This window comes from Aethina tumida, chromosome 5 (assembly GCF_024364675.1).
Source record: "Aethina tumida isolate Nest 87 chromosome 5, icAetTumi1.1, whole genome shotgun sequence".
In the NCBI taxonomy this organism is placed as follows: domain Eukaryota; kingdom Metazoa; phylum Arthropoda; class Insecta; order Coleoptera; family Nitidulidae; genus Aethina; species Aethina tumida.
In genome coordinates this window covers 27027400-27046331 of record NC_065439.1, presented here as the reverse complement: position 1 = coordinate 27046331, position 18932 = coordinate 27027400, and the positions used below count along the sequence as shown (strand labels likewise).

The 18932-nt window shown below is 27.2% G+C and overlaps 1 protein-coding gene across 7 annotated transcripts in view; it reads left to right on the top strand.

The window, feature by feature from the left end:
- The window catches only part of LOC109603456 (RNA-binding protein Musashi homolog Rbp6), a 419447-nt gene that overhangs the window by 229926 nt on the left and 170589 nt on the right, over positions 1–18932 (top strand). For all 7 annotated transcript variants that reach the window (XM_049967660.1, XM_049967666.1, XM_049967661.1 and 4 more), the window contains one exon: positions 15906–15947. In XM_049967660.1, the coding sequence (XP_049823617.1) occupies positions 15906–15947 (42 nt within the window). The remainder of the gene's footprint in view (positions 1–15905; positions 15948–18932) is intronic.

Below are 18932 nucleotides of genomic sequence, written 5' to 3'. Positions count from 1 at the left end.
TGGAGTTTTTGAGGGTTTATTCTACTGCAATATTTTAAATTGCTCTAAATTTAAAAGGGTTTTTAATTGTTCAAAACTGTCTTTCTTAAACATAATAATTGAATAATTAAAAATAGAAAAATACTATTGGATACATCCTTTCAAAAATAATAATAATAAAATATGTTTGTAATAAAAAATCAATGTATATTTTTTAAAATTTTCATCAATTTTTAGAATTCGATTTTGGTAATACAATTAATTAAATTCGATAAAATATTAAAATCGTGATAATTGAATTTATTGATCTTTAATATTTTTAAATCGTGTTAAATAAATTCAGCAGGATTATTTAATTTATTTTATTTAACACGTTAAATTAATAGAAAATTTCATCTTTTATAATCCACATAAACACTCTTTTTATTATATTGAAATACTATTTTATGTTTAAAATAAAAACTCATACATTCATAAAATGTTATTACAATAATTTAATTAAAAAAAATAGTTTTGTTCTATTAATATCTTTTGGGTTTTAATAAATATGTACATCATTATTTTATATTATTAGATTAATTTGTAATTTATTATAATTTTTTAGTATTTTTAATAATAATTTTTTTTTAATACTTTTAAAATTAAAAACATAAAGTCATAAAACAACATATATTTTCTATCTTTTGTTTTGTTTTCTTGATAAATTTTATTGCATTTTTTATAACATTAGTCATTATATATAATTAATTTTTAGTTTATTATAAAGTTTTAATACAATCATGTAATTACAAATATTTTTCTTTAAATATTTTTTGTTTTTAGTAAATTTTTAGTATATTATTTTATAATATTATATTAATATTTATTTTATTAAATTATAACTATAAAATTTTAATATAATCATATAATTACAGAAAAAATAATTTTCTATAAATATCTTTTGTTTTTAGTAAATTTTAATATATTATTTTATAATTTTATATTAATTTTCAAAATTTTTACGTTTTATTAAATTAAAACTTTTTACAAAGTAAATACTCCTAAATTCTAATTTCTAATTTTTTAAATACTCTCTAAAACTTTTTTAAATATATTTCTAAAAACTAAATAATTTTCTAAATATTTTTTGTATGTTATAAAGAATAGATATTTTTTTCTATAAATATCTTCTGTTTTTTAATAAATCAGTTAATCTATAATTCTTTGGTGATTTTCTTATAATTTTAACAAAAAACATTCCAGAACGTATAAAATTAAATCTGATTTATTAAATACCTTAATTCAATCATTCAATAGAGTTCATAAAAATATATCTTTGAAAAAAAAAAAATATATTTTAATATCTATATATTTTATAACCTTTCTCAAACCTTTGTTGATATGAAAACATTTATCCAGAGTTTTAATAAAAGTCGTAATCGCTAGATATAGAGCGTCAAACCGTTCAGTAATAATAATCGACCGTCTAATAAAGTATTTGAATAAATCAGTAAGGAAATGATTAAACGGGTTTTACGATCGCAATAAACTCGGGCTTAAAACACGTCCTTATCATTTCCAAGCTCACTTCATCCGATTTTTATTTGGTTTTCCCTTTGTAAGTAAAGACGAGATGCGTTTCTTTGTGCCAGAATGTATGTGCATGATTAGACCTGAGATTCCTTCAAACAGTGCTGCTTTCTAAAGCCTCTGTCGCTCTTCGAGGATCCTTTTTAACTATGCGTTTAAATTCTTTTATGGTCCCATAGTTTATTATTGTCAGTTAACTAAACTCGCGTTTCACGGGCGCTACAAAGAATTTTTAATTTGGCTACGGAATATATACGTTATTTTCCTTTCAATTTCGAATCGTATCCGTCTCCTTTATCTTCACACCCTCCGCACTTCATTATACTAATGATGTAAAGTATTGCCGTATGTTTCGACTATTTAGTTTGTTCAGTGCGTTTGGCCCACCTGTAATTACCAGATCACCATTTGCATGTTACAACGTTCAAACAAAAAGGTCGAAATGAATTAACTTATTGGCCCATTCACGATCCGGGGCCATTCACGATTGATCGAACGAATTTGTTGAAAAACCGCCGCACAAAAAGAATAAAATTAATTAATACGGCATGCGGGAATGTTGCGAACGTTTGCGTGTACTTGAATGATACAAATTGATCCATCCTAATTAGGTTTATTCAAAGTTGCGGGGCTCCTCGAGCCGCGCGGCACATTGTGTGTGCATGCGAGAAGCCGGGGCAAATTTGAATCTGATACCCGCAACGGCAATTTGTACTGCCGCAGCAGGAATAAGAAAAATGAACGGGATGATGAATGGGGAGAACAAATTGATATATGATATGTATTAATTTTTGGGACGGCTCTCTTTTTTTTCTGCTTTTGTTACATTTTATATGTATAATTGAATCATTAAGTTGGGCGAGCCTTTAGTCTGTCTTTTTTAATTTTTTACTTAATTAACATTTTATGGAAGTAATTCTTTAATATTGTTAAGTTATGAAACAGAATTGGAAAAAAATATTTTTAACTAAATCTTCAATTAAATGAATTTAATTTAAATAATCTAAAATATTCTATATTTCTAGCTAAGAGAAACGCTTTGAATTTACTAATTAAGAAATTTATTTTTTAACTAATTTCACAAGAAAATCATATGAATTAAAAAAATCTAAAATATATATTTCTAGCTATGAAAATGCTTTAAAGATATTATTTTAGTATTATGTATTTTTTGCCTGTCTGAAAAGTGGTATTCATTGCTTTAAAATTACTAAACTAAATTTTAAATTGAAATTGAATTTAAAAAAGTCTAAAATATGTATCTACTTAAGGGAAAGATTTAGATTATTTTATTTTAGTATAATGTATTTTTTGTTTGTCACAAATGTTGTATTTATTTCTTTGAAATTATTAATTAAGAAATTTATTTTTAAACTAAATTCACAGCTAAATGAACTGAATTAAAAAAATCTAAAATATAGGCTTGGATTATTTTATTTCATTATTATCTATTTTTTGTTTGTTAAAAAGTTATATTCATTTCTTTAAAATTACTAATTTTAATTTTTAAACTATATTCAAAATTAAACGGATTAAATTAAAAAAGTTTACATTGTTTATATGGAATTATTTTAGTACCATATATTTTTTGTTATCCAAAAAACTACTTTTTGATTGTCGTTATAAAATTTAATTAATTATATCATTTTACAAAAAAATTGGTATGTTTTAAAATAAAACAGGAAAATATTTTAAATATTATAATTAATATGGAATATAATTTTTATGGTTAATTTATAGTTAATTATTTGACATATAACAAAGAAATTTCCATTTTATATGAACCACAATGTAAATTTTATTTTTTTTTTTTACAATTTTATACTGCAAATATTTTTTCAATCCATTTAATTACATCTATCCATTTTCGAGGTATTATTAATATATATGGTTTAAAACTGTCAGTAACATTTTATTAAAATGATTTATTTATTAAATTTATAACAATGTTCATGAAAATTGATAAGAGAATTTTATTTCACAATTTTTTATCATCCAATTTATTTAAACCCAAAAATATGCATTGATAAAAAATCTATAGTTTTTATATTTTATTATATATAATTACGTAATTATTTAAAATTGAGATTTCATTGTCATCAATAATGTTTTTTTTTTTTTTTTTGTATTCTTAATACAATAATATTTCAATAAACTGTAATTTTGGTACTTATTTCTTCAATTTTTAAAAGAACGAATATTTTTAAAAATTATTACTTATTTAATAAATAATTTAATTAATATCTTTAGTATTAAAAAATTGTGACTGAAAATTAAGTGTAATAGATTGAAAAGAAAAATAAAGAAGCAGCAGTTGAAAAAAAAAAACGAGTAAATCGTCGTCAATTACCATGAGGCGGACCATGAAAAATGCAGGAGAGTACACAGCGACAGCGGCAGCGGGAAAATGCATCCTGCTAGGCTTGATTGTGGCGTTGTCAAGGCGGGACAAGTGAATGCAACGACGGATTACAAGCTGACAGGGCACGGGCTTACAAAACCGTACAAATGACATTTGCAACAAACGCCAAATTAAATTTTGTTTGTCCGATAGATGAGGCCAACATAAAACCTCAGAAAATACGAGTGACGTTGCCTAAATCATTTACGGGGTCGAGGGGGGTGTGCGCCCACACAAAATTGTCCCGTAATAAAATCCACCGCCACGCTATCATTATTTCATTCAATTTTGCGCGCTCTTTCTCAATTGGGAATATCGCCTGACAGATGGCAGTTATGCTTTTGTTTGAATCGATGAAATTGTCCACGGTTTTGTGTGCACAGAGAAAAAACGGCGAAGTTTTAATGGACCTGGCTGTAATGCAAATCAGCATGTAAATTTAACAATATCGTACCGCCGAACTGAACACTGTTCTCGTGTCGTTCATTTGCATTTTGCTTTGTTTTTTAATTTTTGGTTTACCTGTCGAAATAGAGTAAATAAATAATTTTTCAACTTGTGATGATGAATTTTGGAGGGAAACAGGAATTTTGAAAATAACAAAAAATGTAACCTTTAAAAAGTAGGAAAATAAATCATTTTTTAACCTTTATTGTAGTCCCTGATGATGATACATAATGTATGAAATGCAGGACAGCAGGAAAGTCCAAACAAATAAATCTATGCCTCATTTCAATCAACCAGAATACACTTCAACATGTACATACATGTGTCGACTAGTCATGAATATAAAGTCCACAATCTGTTGGCATTTTAGCTTGAAGTTTATTAATTGCACGGCCCCGAACTTTTACCATATGATTATTCGGGCGGACTTTTCCTGCTGGGTAGGCGCTGTTTCATTTCGTAAGCTCCTTTGAAATTCATACGGCTTGATTTCGCTGCGGATTTTTACCCTGGGGTGGCACACAATCCGAAATTAACCGGATATTTTTGACGTATCAGCAATTCTGTTTAAACGAACACCTTTGAAGTTGAAACATAATTAATTTATTGTCTAAAATTTATTAAAAAGTTAACATTTAAATAATTAATAATTCTACAATAGTTAAATAATTAATATACTTCTCTTAAATTACTTCCTAAGCACATAAAATCATTTCATAATATTTTATAAAACAATTTTCATCCATAATAGAGTTTTTTTGTACATCAATCAATTAGTAATAATCATTTATTATCAACAATAAAATGGGAAAATATAAAATATCTTGAAAACTTTATTTTGATTATTTATTTGTCCCAATTACAATAAAATTTAAGCAATAACTTAAAAATCACCCAAAATAATATAATAATAAATAAAATAAATTGAATTTTAACACCAATCAAATAAAATACGTATTATTTGAAATTATTATGATTAAATTTTTTATAAAAGATATGAAAAAATAAAATCTTATTAAATTATTATTTATAAATCATAATTTTTTTTTAATACATATGGACATTTTTTATTTATTTTTAGTCAATTTTGAATAATTTTGTAAATATAATTAAAAAAAAAAATACTATTATAATCATTTGTAAAATAGAGAAAATAAAAAATATTTATATATTTTATATTTACTTTGATTATTTTCTTGTCCTAATTACAATAACCAGTATTTAAATTGGTCAACAACTTAAAAATCATCCTGTATAGTAACAAGAAAATAATAAAATAGTATTATAATAAATAAAAGAAATTAAATTTTAATACTAATCAAATGAAATATGTATTATTAGAAATTAAAATGATTAAATTTTAAGTAATTAGAATTATTATTATTTTTTTGTGAATACATATGGGCATTTTTTATTTATTTTTAGTCAATTTTGAATAATTGTGTAAATATAATTAAAAAAAAATTTTATTATTCATTTTTACAATAAAGAAAATAAAAAATATATTAAAATATTTAATAATAATATATATATAATAATAACCAGTATTTAAATTAAGCAATAACTTAAAATCATTGTGTACTAACAACAAAATAGTAAAATAGTATAATAATAAAAGGAATTAAATTTTAACACCGATCAAATAAAATATTTTATATTAGAAATTAGTATTCTTAAATTTTAATTAATTAAAATTAATTAGAATTAATTAAAGAAAATTTAAAAAAAAATGCTAAAGCCTTATTGAATAATTTTCAAAATATTATCAATGACTATATTTTTTAAATATGTTACATATGGGCTTTTTTCATTTATTTTTAGTCAATTTTGGATAATTTTGTAAATAAAATTTTAAAAAAATAATTATTTAAAAGAATTATTAATTATTAAACCACTTAAAAAATTACTTAATCCTGAAATAATTATTAAAATGCATAAAAATAATTGAAATTCGAAAATAATATAGTATATTTAAATATTAAATGAGTCGTGGACGTGAAATCTTTGATCCAAAAAATGTGTGTAATGGTCCGGCAATCGTCACTTAATATCATTCCGAAATAATACGTTTTAATTTGGTTGCCGGAACGGCCCTTAATTTAAAAAGCGGGCACACACATTCCATGACACGGAGACGGTTAAAAACAGAACGCGAGCATTAAAAATGTTTTTAAAATTATACCTAGGAGATTTGTCTGCATATAAACATAAACCGTTTTATTAACATCGTCCCATAAAAACCACTTAGTGAAAAATTAAATCCCCTCTTTTAAATAATTTGTCGTTTTTAATTCCTCTAAAAGGACTAGTAGGTGGAACGACATATTACCGGGCAATATTCCGTTTTAAAAGACCGTCGAAATAAAAACAGTTTCAGTTTCAAAAGCCCCGACGAACCGAGCCAGTCAACGGGCGAGCACATCTCATAATAAATAAAGCAGGGGCGTAGGTAGCACGCTCTCGAAATCCTTTAATCAACGAAAATGGTTTTAAATCAGCTTAGGTCTGGATACAGAGCTTTGCATGCAGCCTGGAAAACCTGACAGCCATACTACTATATCCGACGTCGCTATCGTTGCTGCGATGAAGACACACCCCCGCACTCGACCACCCCGTCGGGGGGGCCCGTCGCGGCGGTGCAGTTCACTGAAGGAACTCAAATATTTATCTGTCAAAGTGAATTTGCAGGACTGTGCGCCGGCGATATAAACCAATGAGAGAATGGGTGGTTGCCTTTAAATGGAGGCTGAGTCTGGAAAATTGCAAAATCATTCGAAATGAGCAACCTCAATGTACACTATTAAAGGGAGGATGTTGTGGTAGTTCATTTTTGGTGTTTGGTGTACACGTACCAACTTATTATCGGATTAAACTTAAGCTTTGACTCTTTTTAATTCTAATAATAGACTCATCACTGATTTAGGTAAATTGGTTTCAATGTTGCTCTGCCATTGAGAGAATGGATGATTGCCTTTAAATAGAAGCTGAGCTTGGAGAATTGAATATCACTCGAAATGAACAGACCCCAATGTGCACTGTTAAAGGGTTATCGTAGTTCATCCTTGGTATATACTACGAGGAACTTATTAATGGATTAAATTTAAGCTTTGATTTTTTATAATTTTGATAATGGAATGACAAAAATTGATTTCAGTGTTACGCTACTAAAGTGCCTTGGTACATGTACAGAAACTTGTTATCTAATTAAATTTAAGCTTTCATTCTTTTTAATTTTAATAATAGATTCACACTGAGTGACAAAAAATGATTTTAATGTACCTCCATTGCTAGTATGGATTGTTGCCTTTATAGGAACTAAACTTGAAAATGAACATTATTAGAGGGACGTGTAAAATTAATACGTACGAGAAACTTATTATCGGATTAAACCTAAGCTCTGGTTCTTTTTAATTTGTAATAATAGAATCACCATTAAATAACAAAATGTAAATGGGATTTTGATGTAACACGCAGGGATTAAGAAAAATCAGAAAATTTATTTTGAGGAGGTAGTGTATAATTTTTACTGTATTACAAAGTTGCAAAACGGAATAGTTATTTCATTTAGGAAAAATTAAAAATATTTATTTGTATTGTAAATTGTATAATATGTACGATTAATTATATCATCAATCAGTTTACAAATTTAAATTTTCATTTAAATAAAATATGTTTTCAATATAATTTTATTATGTGAATAAATTGTTTATAAACCAGTAGTAAATGAATAAATGAATAAATGAATAAATGAAACATCAACCCCACAAAGGTTATTACACCTTCCATTGATTTTGGCTCCCATTGATTGAAATAAAATATATATTGAAGACAGTTTTAAAATGCCTGTAATTTATTTAATTAGTTCCTGGAATTTAATTAACATCGACATGAAATTATAAAGTTAAATTGTGAATACCCACATAAATTATTTTTAAACGTACATTTCTGAAATTAAAATTTGTTTTAAACGCATTTAATTTAACTCCTTAAAGAAATTTTGTATCCGGCGTTTCCATCATATTAAATAATTATGCCGTTAAAAAGTTAAGAAGCTGCCCGATTTAATAAAACCAGTTTGGTTGGTAATTTTTAAAACAACATTAAAAGAAAAACTGTCATCATTCCTCTTGGAGACGGGAATTTTTTCAGCTGTCAACTAAATCGAGTCAACCGTCTAGTATTTATTCCCATCCCGCTCCCATACAGCTCCTAAATTTTATTATTATTTTAATTTCTGGAGCCAACTTAGCGGAAAACTCAGATAAGTTGAATTATTCGGTCATGCCGACTGGAGAGCGACTTGAAAGGAACGCTTCAACTCGTGTAATTTTTTTAATTATCGGACTTGATAAAAAACAAAAAAAGAATTGGATTTCTGCCGAGTCGGAAATGAATTTCTTAAAAAGCCGATGCAACTCTACTGTGACTAATTCGCAGTGTGTCAAGGCAATTTCGTTATTTTCTTCCTCCTTTAAAGCTATATCACTGTTTGTTCAAAATAAAATCATTTCGTCTGACAACGGTGATATTAATTCGTAATTTTATATCTCTACGATGGATAAATCACATTGTTCTAAGAAATTAACACTTCACAACAATAATAGTCCATAATTTCGACAAGGAGGCACACCCAAACATGTTCCACATATCTTCGATTTGGTTGACAGTTTGCTTTTCACTTTGACAGGATCGTTTATTTTAAAAATAGGTGGAGCGTTAATTTCTTAGGCCAGCACAGATTTTTCTTTGAACTAAATTGTGTTGAGCTGCCACAATTTTTGCCTTTTCCATGTATCATAACGCCTACGCGTACCTTCCGCCAAGTCACATAATACAACACACCCACCACCACCCTTAAACGTTCTTTGCAATTTTTCCTGGAGCACATAATGGAGTGAGAAACACTCGCGTAGACATTGGTCCCATCTCGACGAAGATACAGATCATCAAAAGCCCTTTGATGCACTATCCGGCTCCCTAAACACGTTTCGCTGCGATTTTCTTAGCGAGACGCCCACACACCCGTCACTAAACGATACAAATCTCGCGAAAACGCGAATAACTCCCACGAGGCCTCCATTAATCCGATGCGGACACATGAAAGCAATTTTTGCGATGGCGTTTACACCTGAATTAAGCGGAGACGTACACGGAAATTATATTTTGTCAGACGGGAATTTTTATTTTGCTAAATCATTAATTTTACGAGGAACAGGATCGGATGCACGGTCGGTGGGGGATTTAAATTTAAACGCGATCCGGCTATAGAGCCCCAGTCATCGAGTTTTCGTTATCAGCGTTTCGAATTATTCACATTTCATTTGAAAATCGTCGCCGGTCGCTCCGACTTTGACACACAAAGCGCTTTGTGCAGATGAAATCTTACCTATTACCGCTAATTATTACCGCCCGTCACAACAATTGCCTATTGTTTCGGAAAGATTACAGTGTTAAATACATTTTCTCCGGGAGCCGATCGGGGAGCGAAACAAAACAGCGGGAGAGAGAGACGAGGCTAGACATCGCTCCGGCCAATTATTTCTAATAAATTGACGCTGGAAGAATAACTCGGGATTTAATGCCCTCGAGTCAAACACAGATTTGTAGCACTTGTTTCACAGGAATAATGGAAAATCGACCATTTGCAGTTAACTTCGTTTCGGCGCTCCCTGTTTTTAGATACGCCGGTGTCGAGATAGATCACTGAAACATCGTTATCGCCGCACTGACATCAGGAAATGGCCGCGAACCTGTTTTAAGATATATTGCCTTTTTGGTTTTAAACCGTTTCACTTCCAAATAACTGATATAATCACATATTGGAGGTGGAGGAGCGAATTATTATATCGAAATAGAATACTTCTAATAACAAAAACTTTATTAAGAGGATTCTTCTATAAAATATTTACATTTTAATTTCACTAATTTTTGACGTAGAATAAACAGATGTTTACATTAAGCAAAATTATTCAAAATAAAGGAAATTTCTGTTTGTTTCCACTCTTGATTGTGTCTGTATTTAAATCCAGAAGCAAGTTTATACACATTTTTACAGATAATTTTGCTGCAATAAAGCAGGTCCTAAACCCACCTCTAAAAGAATAGTATACTTTTAAGTATAAATCTTTTTAATGGATTAAAAAGATAATTTTTCTCTAGAATATCAATATTAGTGTCATTAATTTATATCAGATATTAACAATCTAATTTACCAACCAAACTTAACATAGGGAAAAATAGATTATATATAAATTATAGTTGTTTAAAAGAAGGACATTTTAGTTTACTACTTCCTGAAATAAAAAATACATAACTCATATATGGCAGGACATATAAAAAGTTTATTCAGATTTGTATAGCTTAGTTCGGTGTTATCACAAACAGTCATGTCTTGTTTTGATTGTGTTGTTATTTAAATTTATCCTGGCAAACACAACGAATTTATTTATAGCCTACAATTATTATATGTGTGAGAGTTGTGATAATCAGAGGAGCAAATTTAATTACCTATTTTCCAGATAACTTCTAAATTCTGCTGAATAAAAACAGGTCTTAAAAACGTTTCTAAAGATGATATGTTCTATTTAAGTTTAAACTTTTCTTTATGGATTAAAATGATGATTTTTCTCTAGAATATTAATATTATTATAGGATATTTCAGTTTACTCCTTCCTGAATTAAAAAATACATCACTCCTATATAATAGGACAGATGAAAAGCTTATTCAGATTTGTATAGCTTAGTTTGGTGTCATTACAAACAGTCATGTCTTCTTGTTTTGATTGTTTTGGTATTTAAATCCTTCCTGGCAAACATAACGAATTTATTTTTAGCCTATAATTATTATATTTCCTCAAGAAGAGTTGTGATAATCAGAAGAACAAGTTTATATACATATTTTCCAGATAACTTCTAATACCTGTTGAATTAAATCAGATCTTAAAAAGAGAATGTTTTTAATAATCCTTTTTTAATGGATTAAAATTTTTCTGAAGAATTAATTAACTTACATCAAATATTGGGATGACGGTTTACAAATCATTGCTTAAGAGAAAGACATTTCAGTTTACTACTTCCTGAAATACAAACTCATATATAGCAGGACAGACGAAAAGCTTATTCAGATTTGTGTAGCTTAGTTTGGTGTTATAACCCACTCACGTTTTCTTTTTGATTCTGTCAATATTTAAATCCATCCTGGCAAATACAACGAATTTATTTGTAGCCTGCCATTACTATATTACGTCAGGAAGATTTGTCATATTCGAAGGAGCACGTTATATACATATAACTTTCAGATAAATTCTGTTAGTTTGCTTTAAATATAACCTTCTTTAATGCATTAAAACATACTTAATATAGAAGATAACAGATTTTACATAACTCAGTATTGATTAAAGGGGGGAAATACCCCTCCCTGAAATAAAACGTCCATAACTCATATGAGGCAGTGCAGATAGAAACTTATTCAGATTTGCACAGCTTAGTGTGCGTCATCACAAACATATGAGCTGAACTCACGTCTCCCCCACGATTGTGTCGGTATTTAAATCCACCCTTCCGTGATCTTTGCATTACAAGGGCAGGCGAAGATGGCATTTAACAAAATATTAGCACCGACACTTGTAAATGGGACGGCAAAAACAAAACGAACTTGTAGCGTACCATTACCGCATTTCGACACGGAGACTTGTCATAAACAGTGGAGCAAGTTAATATACGTTTTTTTTTCCGGATAACTTGTGCATTCTGCTGCATTAAAGCAGACCAAATTAAATTAAATGGAAGGAATGCGTCCCTCACAATTTAGATTAAGTTTGCAGCCCTTGGAGCCATCTCCCTTCAGTTGTTACGGCGTCACATAAATTTCCTAGTAAACTTGTTTCAAGAATTCTTCGCCGCGAACAATTCTTTAGTCACTAGTGGAACGGCGACTTTTATGTGTCGGCTGAGTTCCGGGAAAGAATGTAAACGCTGCTTATGAGAATTTTATCATTAGGGGAAACTTGAATTTTTCATTTATTTGATATTTTAATGTGCCCCTTGAATTATTGGGGGGTTTTACTCGGTTTCTGGAATATTATAATCACATAATTAATGAAATTCTGAAACCCAGAAGCAGGAAGTTACATTTTTTCCATTTCTACTGTTTCAATGTTTAAAATACGTGTTATGGTAACCTCACACATCCAAACTAACGGTAGCAATTACACATGGAGAACGTATTCGAAATAAAAGCGATCCAACGAAGCATCAGCATAAAACCGACAACATAAATGTAAATTTTTTAAAATTCGTTCGTACTCGAGCAGAGATAATAGACCATGGAGTTGCCCCGCCGAAATTCAACTTCTCTAATATAATGCCCGAAATTGAAAACATTTTACTACGAACATAGATTGCACTCTGTAGCTGAACGTGGAAATCGGTGCTGGTTCACGCGACAGAAAGAACAAAAACGTATATTGGGAAAATCCGGAACTACAATAAAAACATATTCGAATTAAAATACTGTTATTGCTGTTGTTATACTAAACGCGTTTAATTCAATTGCCGGAGATTTTTCCCGAACGCCACGGAATATCTAGTGAGTGGCCCAATCGATACCTATTTGGATGGAAAATGGCTATCGATGTTTGGTAATTGGACTAGTCATACGTAGCTACAAAAGTCTTACTGAAATAAAATCCTGTTCCAAAATACAGAACTATAGAAAATTGTTCGAAAGGACCATTATATTCCAGAGACACAGAGACAGAGAGGGAGATAGAGGCTCCATAAATAGATCTATTTTTAAATCTGTCCCACTGCCGTGGTGGTCCTCTTTCTTTTAATTATGTGAAGAGTCCGATGAATCTGAATAAAATTCCACTTTTCCCCCAATTACTTACTGCCCTACAATAATTGTTTCGTTAAATGGCCCCTTAAACTAGTAATTCCTGGGCAGAGCCGGCGGCCGTAAAACCCTTTTCAGGAAATTAGTGACCGCCGGAACCGGAATGTGTCCGCGTCGATTCCCGAAAATTAAAATAAATCGCTAAAAAGAAAACCGCATTAAACCGGGAGAGGGTTTCAAAAATGGATTTCGTGCCGTTCCACGGCGTACGTATTGTTTTCGGGGGAGCGACGGGATTAAAACGCCGCCACCCCAACGGGTTCGCCCGCCGCCGCCGCCCACACGCCGCTCACAATGGTCCCAACGTGAATGAGACAGGGGCTGACTTATCGCCGGGCCACGATGGTGTACATGTGACCGGGTTAAAAAAAAATCGAGTCGGCGGCATAAACAAAAACGACGCGGTGACGATTAATCCGAAACGGTTCCTGGCGAGTTATTGTGTAACGGTTTCCATCAAGCTTTTAATTAAGCGGTTTTTGCTTAGACTTTTTCCTATGCATTGTAACCGTATTGCGTAAATAGTTTTCTCTGTATGTGGAGGGAACGCGAGTAATTTCTGCGATCTGTAATTTCGCTTTGACTGTGGGTATTAATTGTTGTAATATTATTAGGGTAAATTGTTGCCATTATGAAATTGCAGGAACTCATCCGACTAGAAATTTGGGACATAATTAAGAAATATATATATAATAATAGGGATGATACATAAAAACTTTAAATAACGTTTGGTTTCACCATGAATATCAAATAACTCCCAAAAATACATATATTTGAATTTTATTTTTACAATTTTACGCAATTTTAAGAAATTAATAATAAATAAATCATGAGACTAAAAATTCTATTAATTTTTATTTTATCATATTTATTTTAATCTAATTTTAAAACGAAAAATGGGAATATTTAAATTTTAAAGGTAAAATAACAATTTTAAAAAATAAATTATGAATTATATTGTGAACTGACATTTTTTAATTTTTTAATTATAAAATTAAAAAATATAAGAAATCAGGAAAAATTAAAATATATTTACTAATTTGTAATAAAATTTTTATTCCTTATTCCTATTCCTTAATTAAATTTATTTTAACCAAAATTTATTGGGAATATTTAATTTTTTATATGTAAAAACATATATAAAACTATTCTTAATAAAAATCAAAATATACAGAGAATATTTTATTTTTAAAGGTAAAAACCATTTTAAAGGATACATTTATTTCAAATTTAACATAAATAACGAAAAAAAGAATTATTTTGTTATATTATTTTTAGGAAATTAAATATTAATTAATTTATGTTATTAGTTGTAACTATTTTAAATCTAAGAAGTTAAAAGTAAATAAGCCAGTCAAAAAAATCAGGAAAAATTAAAACATATTTACTAATTTATTTCGAAATTTTTATTTTTTAATTAAATTTATTTTAACCGAAAATTTATTAAGGGTATTTAATTTTTATATGTAAAAACATTTTTGAAAAGGAATATTTTAAAAAATATATGTATTTAAAAGTTTAAATTATATGGAGAACCGATATTATTTGATTTCTTTAAAAATAATATAAATAAATGAATTTCGAGAGTGTATGTTGATATTTTATAAAAATTTGTAAATTATTTTAAAAAATTAATAATAAATTAACCAATGTAATGAAATATTATTAAAGATTAATAATTACTGATCAATTTCTGATAAACAAATTTCTTGAATTGATTGAAATTTATTGATTATATTGAATTTTTAGAGGTAAAAACTATTTTTAATTAATGATATTATATTTAACATTTATTTCAAAATTTAAAATATATTGAAAACTGACATTATTTAATTTTTTTTAATATATCAAAAAATACTAAACTTACAAAATTTTTTAAATAGTATAAAAGAATTTAAGTGACTCAGAATTTTGTAATATAGTAAAAAACTTTTAATTTTTATTTAAATATTTAAAGGAGTCAATAAAAGTTTTATATATTATATTTATTTTAAAATTAATAATTTTATAATTAATATTAGAATTTTATAATAATTTATTGCAGAAATGTTATTATATTATTATGTAGTATATTATACTATTTATTGTTCATAATTTTTTAAAAGAAATTTCAAATATTTATAGAGAAAACTGATTCTTTTATGTCTAATAAATAATTAAATCTTTATATTTTTGTATACACCTTTATATCTCTTTTTAAAAGTTTTTATTATCTGTTATTCGTTTTGAAAAATACTCTATTTTTAAATTATAAAATTTCAATATTTTTTTAATTTTGTTTAATAAACAGTTGATGTAAAGTTATGCTCAATTATTTAATTTTAACTAAATCAAACTTTATATTAATACGAAAGAAATTACTCCATATTTATTTAAAATTCAAACCATAATATATTATATACTAACAACAACATCCTTAAGCCTTTGTATTTATAAGCTTTAAAAACCCATTTAATTCATGTAATAAATAAAATATCAAAAATTAATTAAATACTGTTTTTATATTTTTAATTAGTTAATTAATTAATATTTTATTTATTAAAACAAATATAAGAAGTGTGAACTGGAGAATTTTTATTTAATATTAATTATTTCTATTCTAATTATTTTCAGATTGACCCCAAAGTAGCATTTCCACGAAGAGCACATCCAAAGGTAAGCTAGTTGATATTTTTTAAATTAATTTGTATTTTTCTATTATTTAACATTATATTTCGTACGACTTAATTACTTAAATAACAATTTTAGAATGAATCTTTTTAAATAAATTTATTCGCACCACTTTATGATACTCTTTTCGTAACTACACAGCGATGCTGTACACGGTTCAGTGTCTGTACTGTGTAATTTTCATCAACATCTAATAAAGATAATATAAAATCGGGTTGTCGGGCGGTGTCACGTGTTTTTAATACCGGCCGCGGAGCTTCATTAGCACCGGGACCCGGGTGCATCTGCGTTACGCGGGCGTCCCGAAAGTTTTAAGAAAGTTGTCGGCCCGCGTTTCGCGAACGCCGCGGCGCGTAGACACACGTCAAATTTCAATTATGTCGCGCGATTAAGTGCGAGCGGCTTACGAACGAAATAACTAGTGAGCCCGGCGTCGTAAATCTTCCCCCAAGAATAACATTGTAGGATCGGGAGGCCGGAGCCATGTTTCACCGCCGTAAAAGTGAAGTGGAATTACTTGCCCGACTTATGGGGGAATAATTTTATTACAGGTACCGCTTGTTATTTCGCTAAGAAACTGCTTATGAGAATTACCGACTTGTTACAAGTGTGTACGGGTAAAAGTTTCCGCTCGCGATTTCCGAGTTTTCGGGGGTCGGGGGAGGCCGCTACGTGGAGTACGAGTGAGCGGCATCCGTTACGGCGCGTATCGATATTTATGGCTTTGGAAACACCGGTCGCGCTATATTTTTACTTTTTCGACTTTATTACGGTCGTACCGGGCGCCCGGATAAATTCGATACACTGCCGCCTTCCAACTTCCTAATTATGGCAAGCTCTAATCATCCACATCTGTCACAAAGTTCCATTCAAATTTTATTAATGGAAAGCTTTTTCTATAAACTTTGTAATGTTACTTAATAAACGAAGTGAACGGTAAAAAACAAAAATTTTATAAAAAACCCTGTTTTTCTTTTATAAATTTTGTGCTATTGTTATTAAAAATATTACATATGTACAGAAAAGAATAAGAAGGAAATAATTGAATTTAATTATATTAATTCTACAATTCTATGACGTTAAAAAATTCTTCAAAATTTTCATTCTTTCATTTTTTGAAATAATATTTATTATTTTTTATATACCAAATTAGAAGATTTTTGAAGATAAATTTTTATTTTTTTATTGTTGTATATTTGAAAGATTTTTCAATTTTAATTTATAATTAAACAAATTTATTTTTATTCTTTTTATTTTTTTATTTTGATTTTTGTACAAAAAATTACAAATAATTTAAAAAATATTTTTATAAATATAATATAAATAATTTTTTGAAAACAAATTTTTGCTATTTTTATATTTTTATCCCTTAAATTTTTTATAATTCAATAATTTACAACTATAAATGTTTTCAAAAAGAATTCATAATTTAATTATTTTTTTATTATATATTCTTGTTTTTATAAAAATTAAATTCATAAATAAAATTAAAAAAATTTTAAATTCTTCAAAAATTTTTTTTTGCATAATTTTTAGAAATAATTTAAAAAATATTTTGATGTTTCAATTTGAGACGTTATTATTTTTTACATATTTTGTTACCTTATATTCTTGATAATTCAGTAACTTTATAGTAATTGTAATTAAATATTTATAATTTTATTTTGGATATTCGAAAATTGAAAAATTTTATATATGTTCTTTTAATTATCAAAATTAAATTAATTTTAAGAAATATATTTTTCAAACTCTTCAAATTTTTTGAATTTTTTATAGTTTTTAGAAAGAATTGAAAATAATAATTTTAAAAGTTTCACATTTAAAATTATTATTTAACATTAAATAATTATTGAAAATAAATATGTTATTTTTTATATATTATTACCTTAAACTTTCGATAATTTAGTAATTTATAACTTTATGGTGACTGTGATAAAATATTTAGAATTTTAATTGTTGAATATTCGAAAATTATTGTGTATTCTTTTTATTAACAAAATTAAATCATAATATCATAAAATATAGATATTTAAATTATTAAAAAAATTTATTTTTTGCATAGTTTTTAGAAATAATTAATAAAAATTTAAAAAATATTTTGATGCTTTCAATTTGAGACGTTAAATAATTTTTTGAAAATAAATTTATGTTATATTTTATATATTTTTACTTTAAATTTTCGATAATTCAGTTATTTTAAGTTTATACTAATTGTGATTAAATATTTATAATTTTAATGTTGAATATTCGAAAATTAAAAATTGATCAATTTTTTTTATCTTTTCTTTTAAGTATCAAAATCATACAAAAAATATTTTTCAAATTCTTTAAATTTTTTGTTTTTTACATAATTTTTAGAAAAATTGAAAGATTGATCAATTTTTTATACATTTTCTTTTGATTATCCAAATTAAATTAATCATAAAAATATCAAATTCTTCAAAATTTTAAGTTTTTGTAAATAGTTTTTAGAAAAAGAATAATTTTAAAAATATTTGGATGGTCCACTTGAAACATTAAATAATTACTTGAAAATGAAGTTATGTTATTTTCCCTAAACTTTCGATAATTCAATAATTTATAAGTTTATTTATTTATAATTTTAACTGTTGAATTCAAAAATTAAAAGATTGGTCAATTTTTTTATTATCAAAATTAAATTAATCATAAAATATACATTTTTTAAATTCTTCAAAAATATTGTTTTCTTCTTCATAGTTTTTAGAAAAAATTGGAAATACCAATTTTAAAAATATTTTTATGTACGCTTTGAATTTGAAAGATAAATGGAATTTGGGTTATTTTTTTGTATTCTTTGGCTTAAATTTCTGATAATTCAATAATTGATAAGCTTTTAGTTACTGCTATAATATAAATATTGGATATTAGAAAAATTAAAGATTTTTTCCTTATAATTTAATATTAAATCAATTTTTTATTACATATTACATTTTTTTAATATAAAAAAAT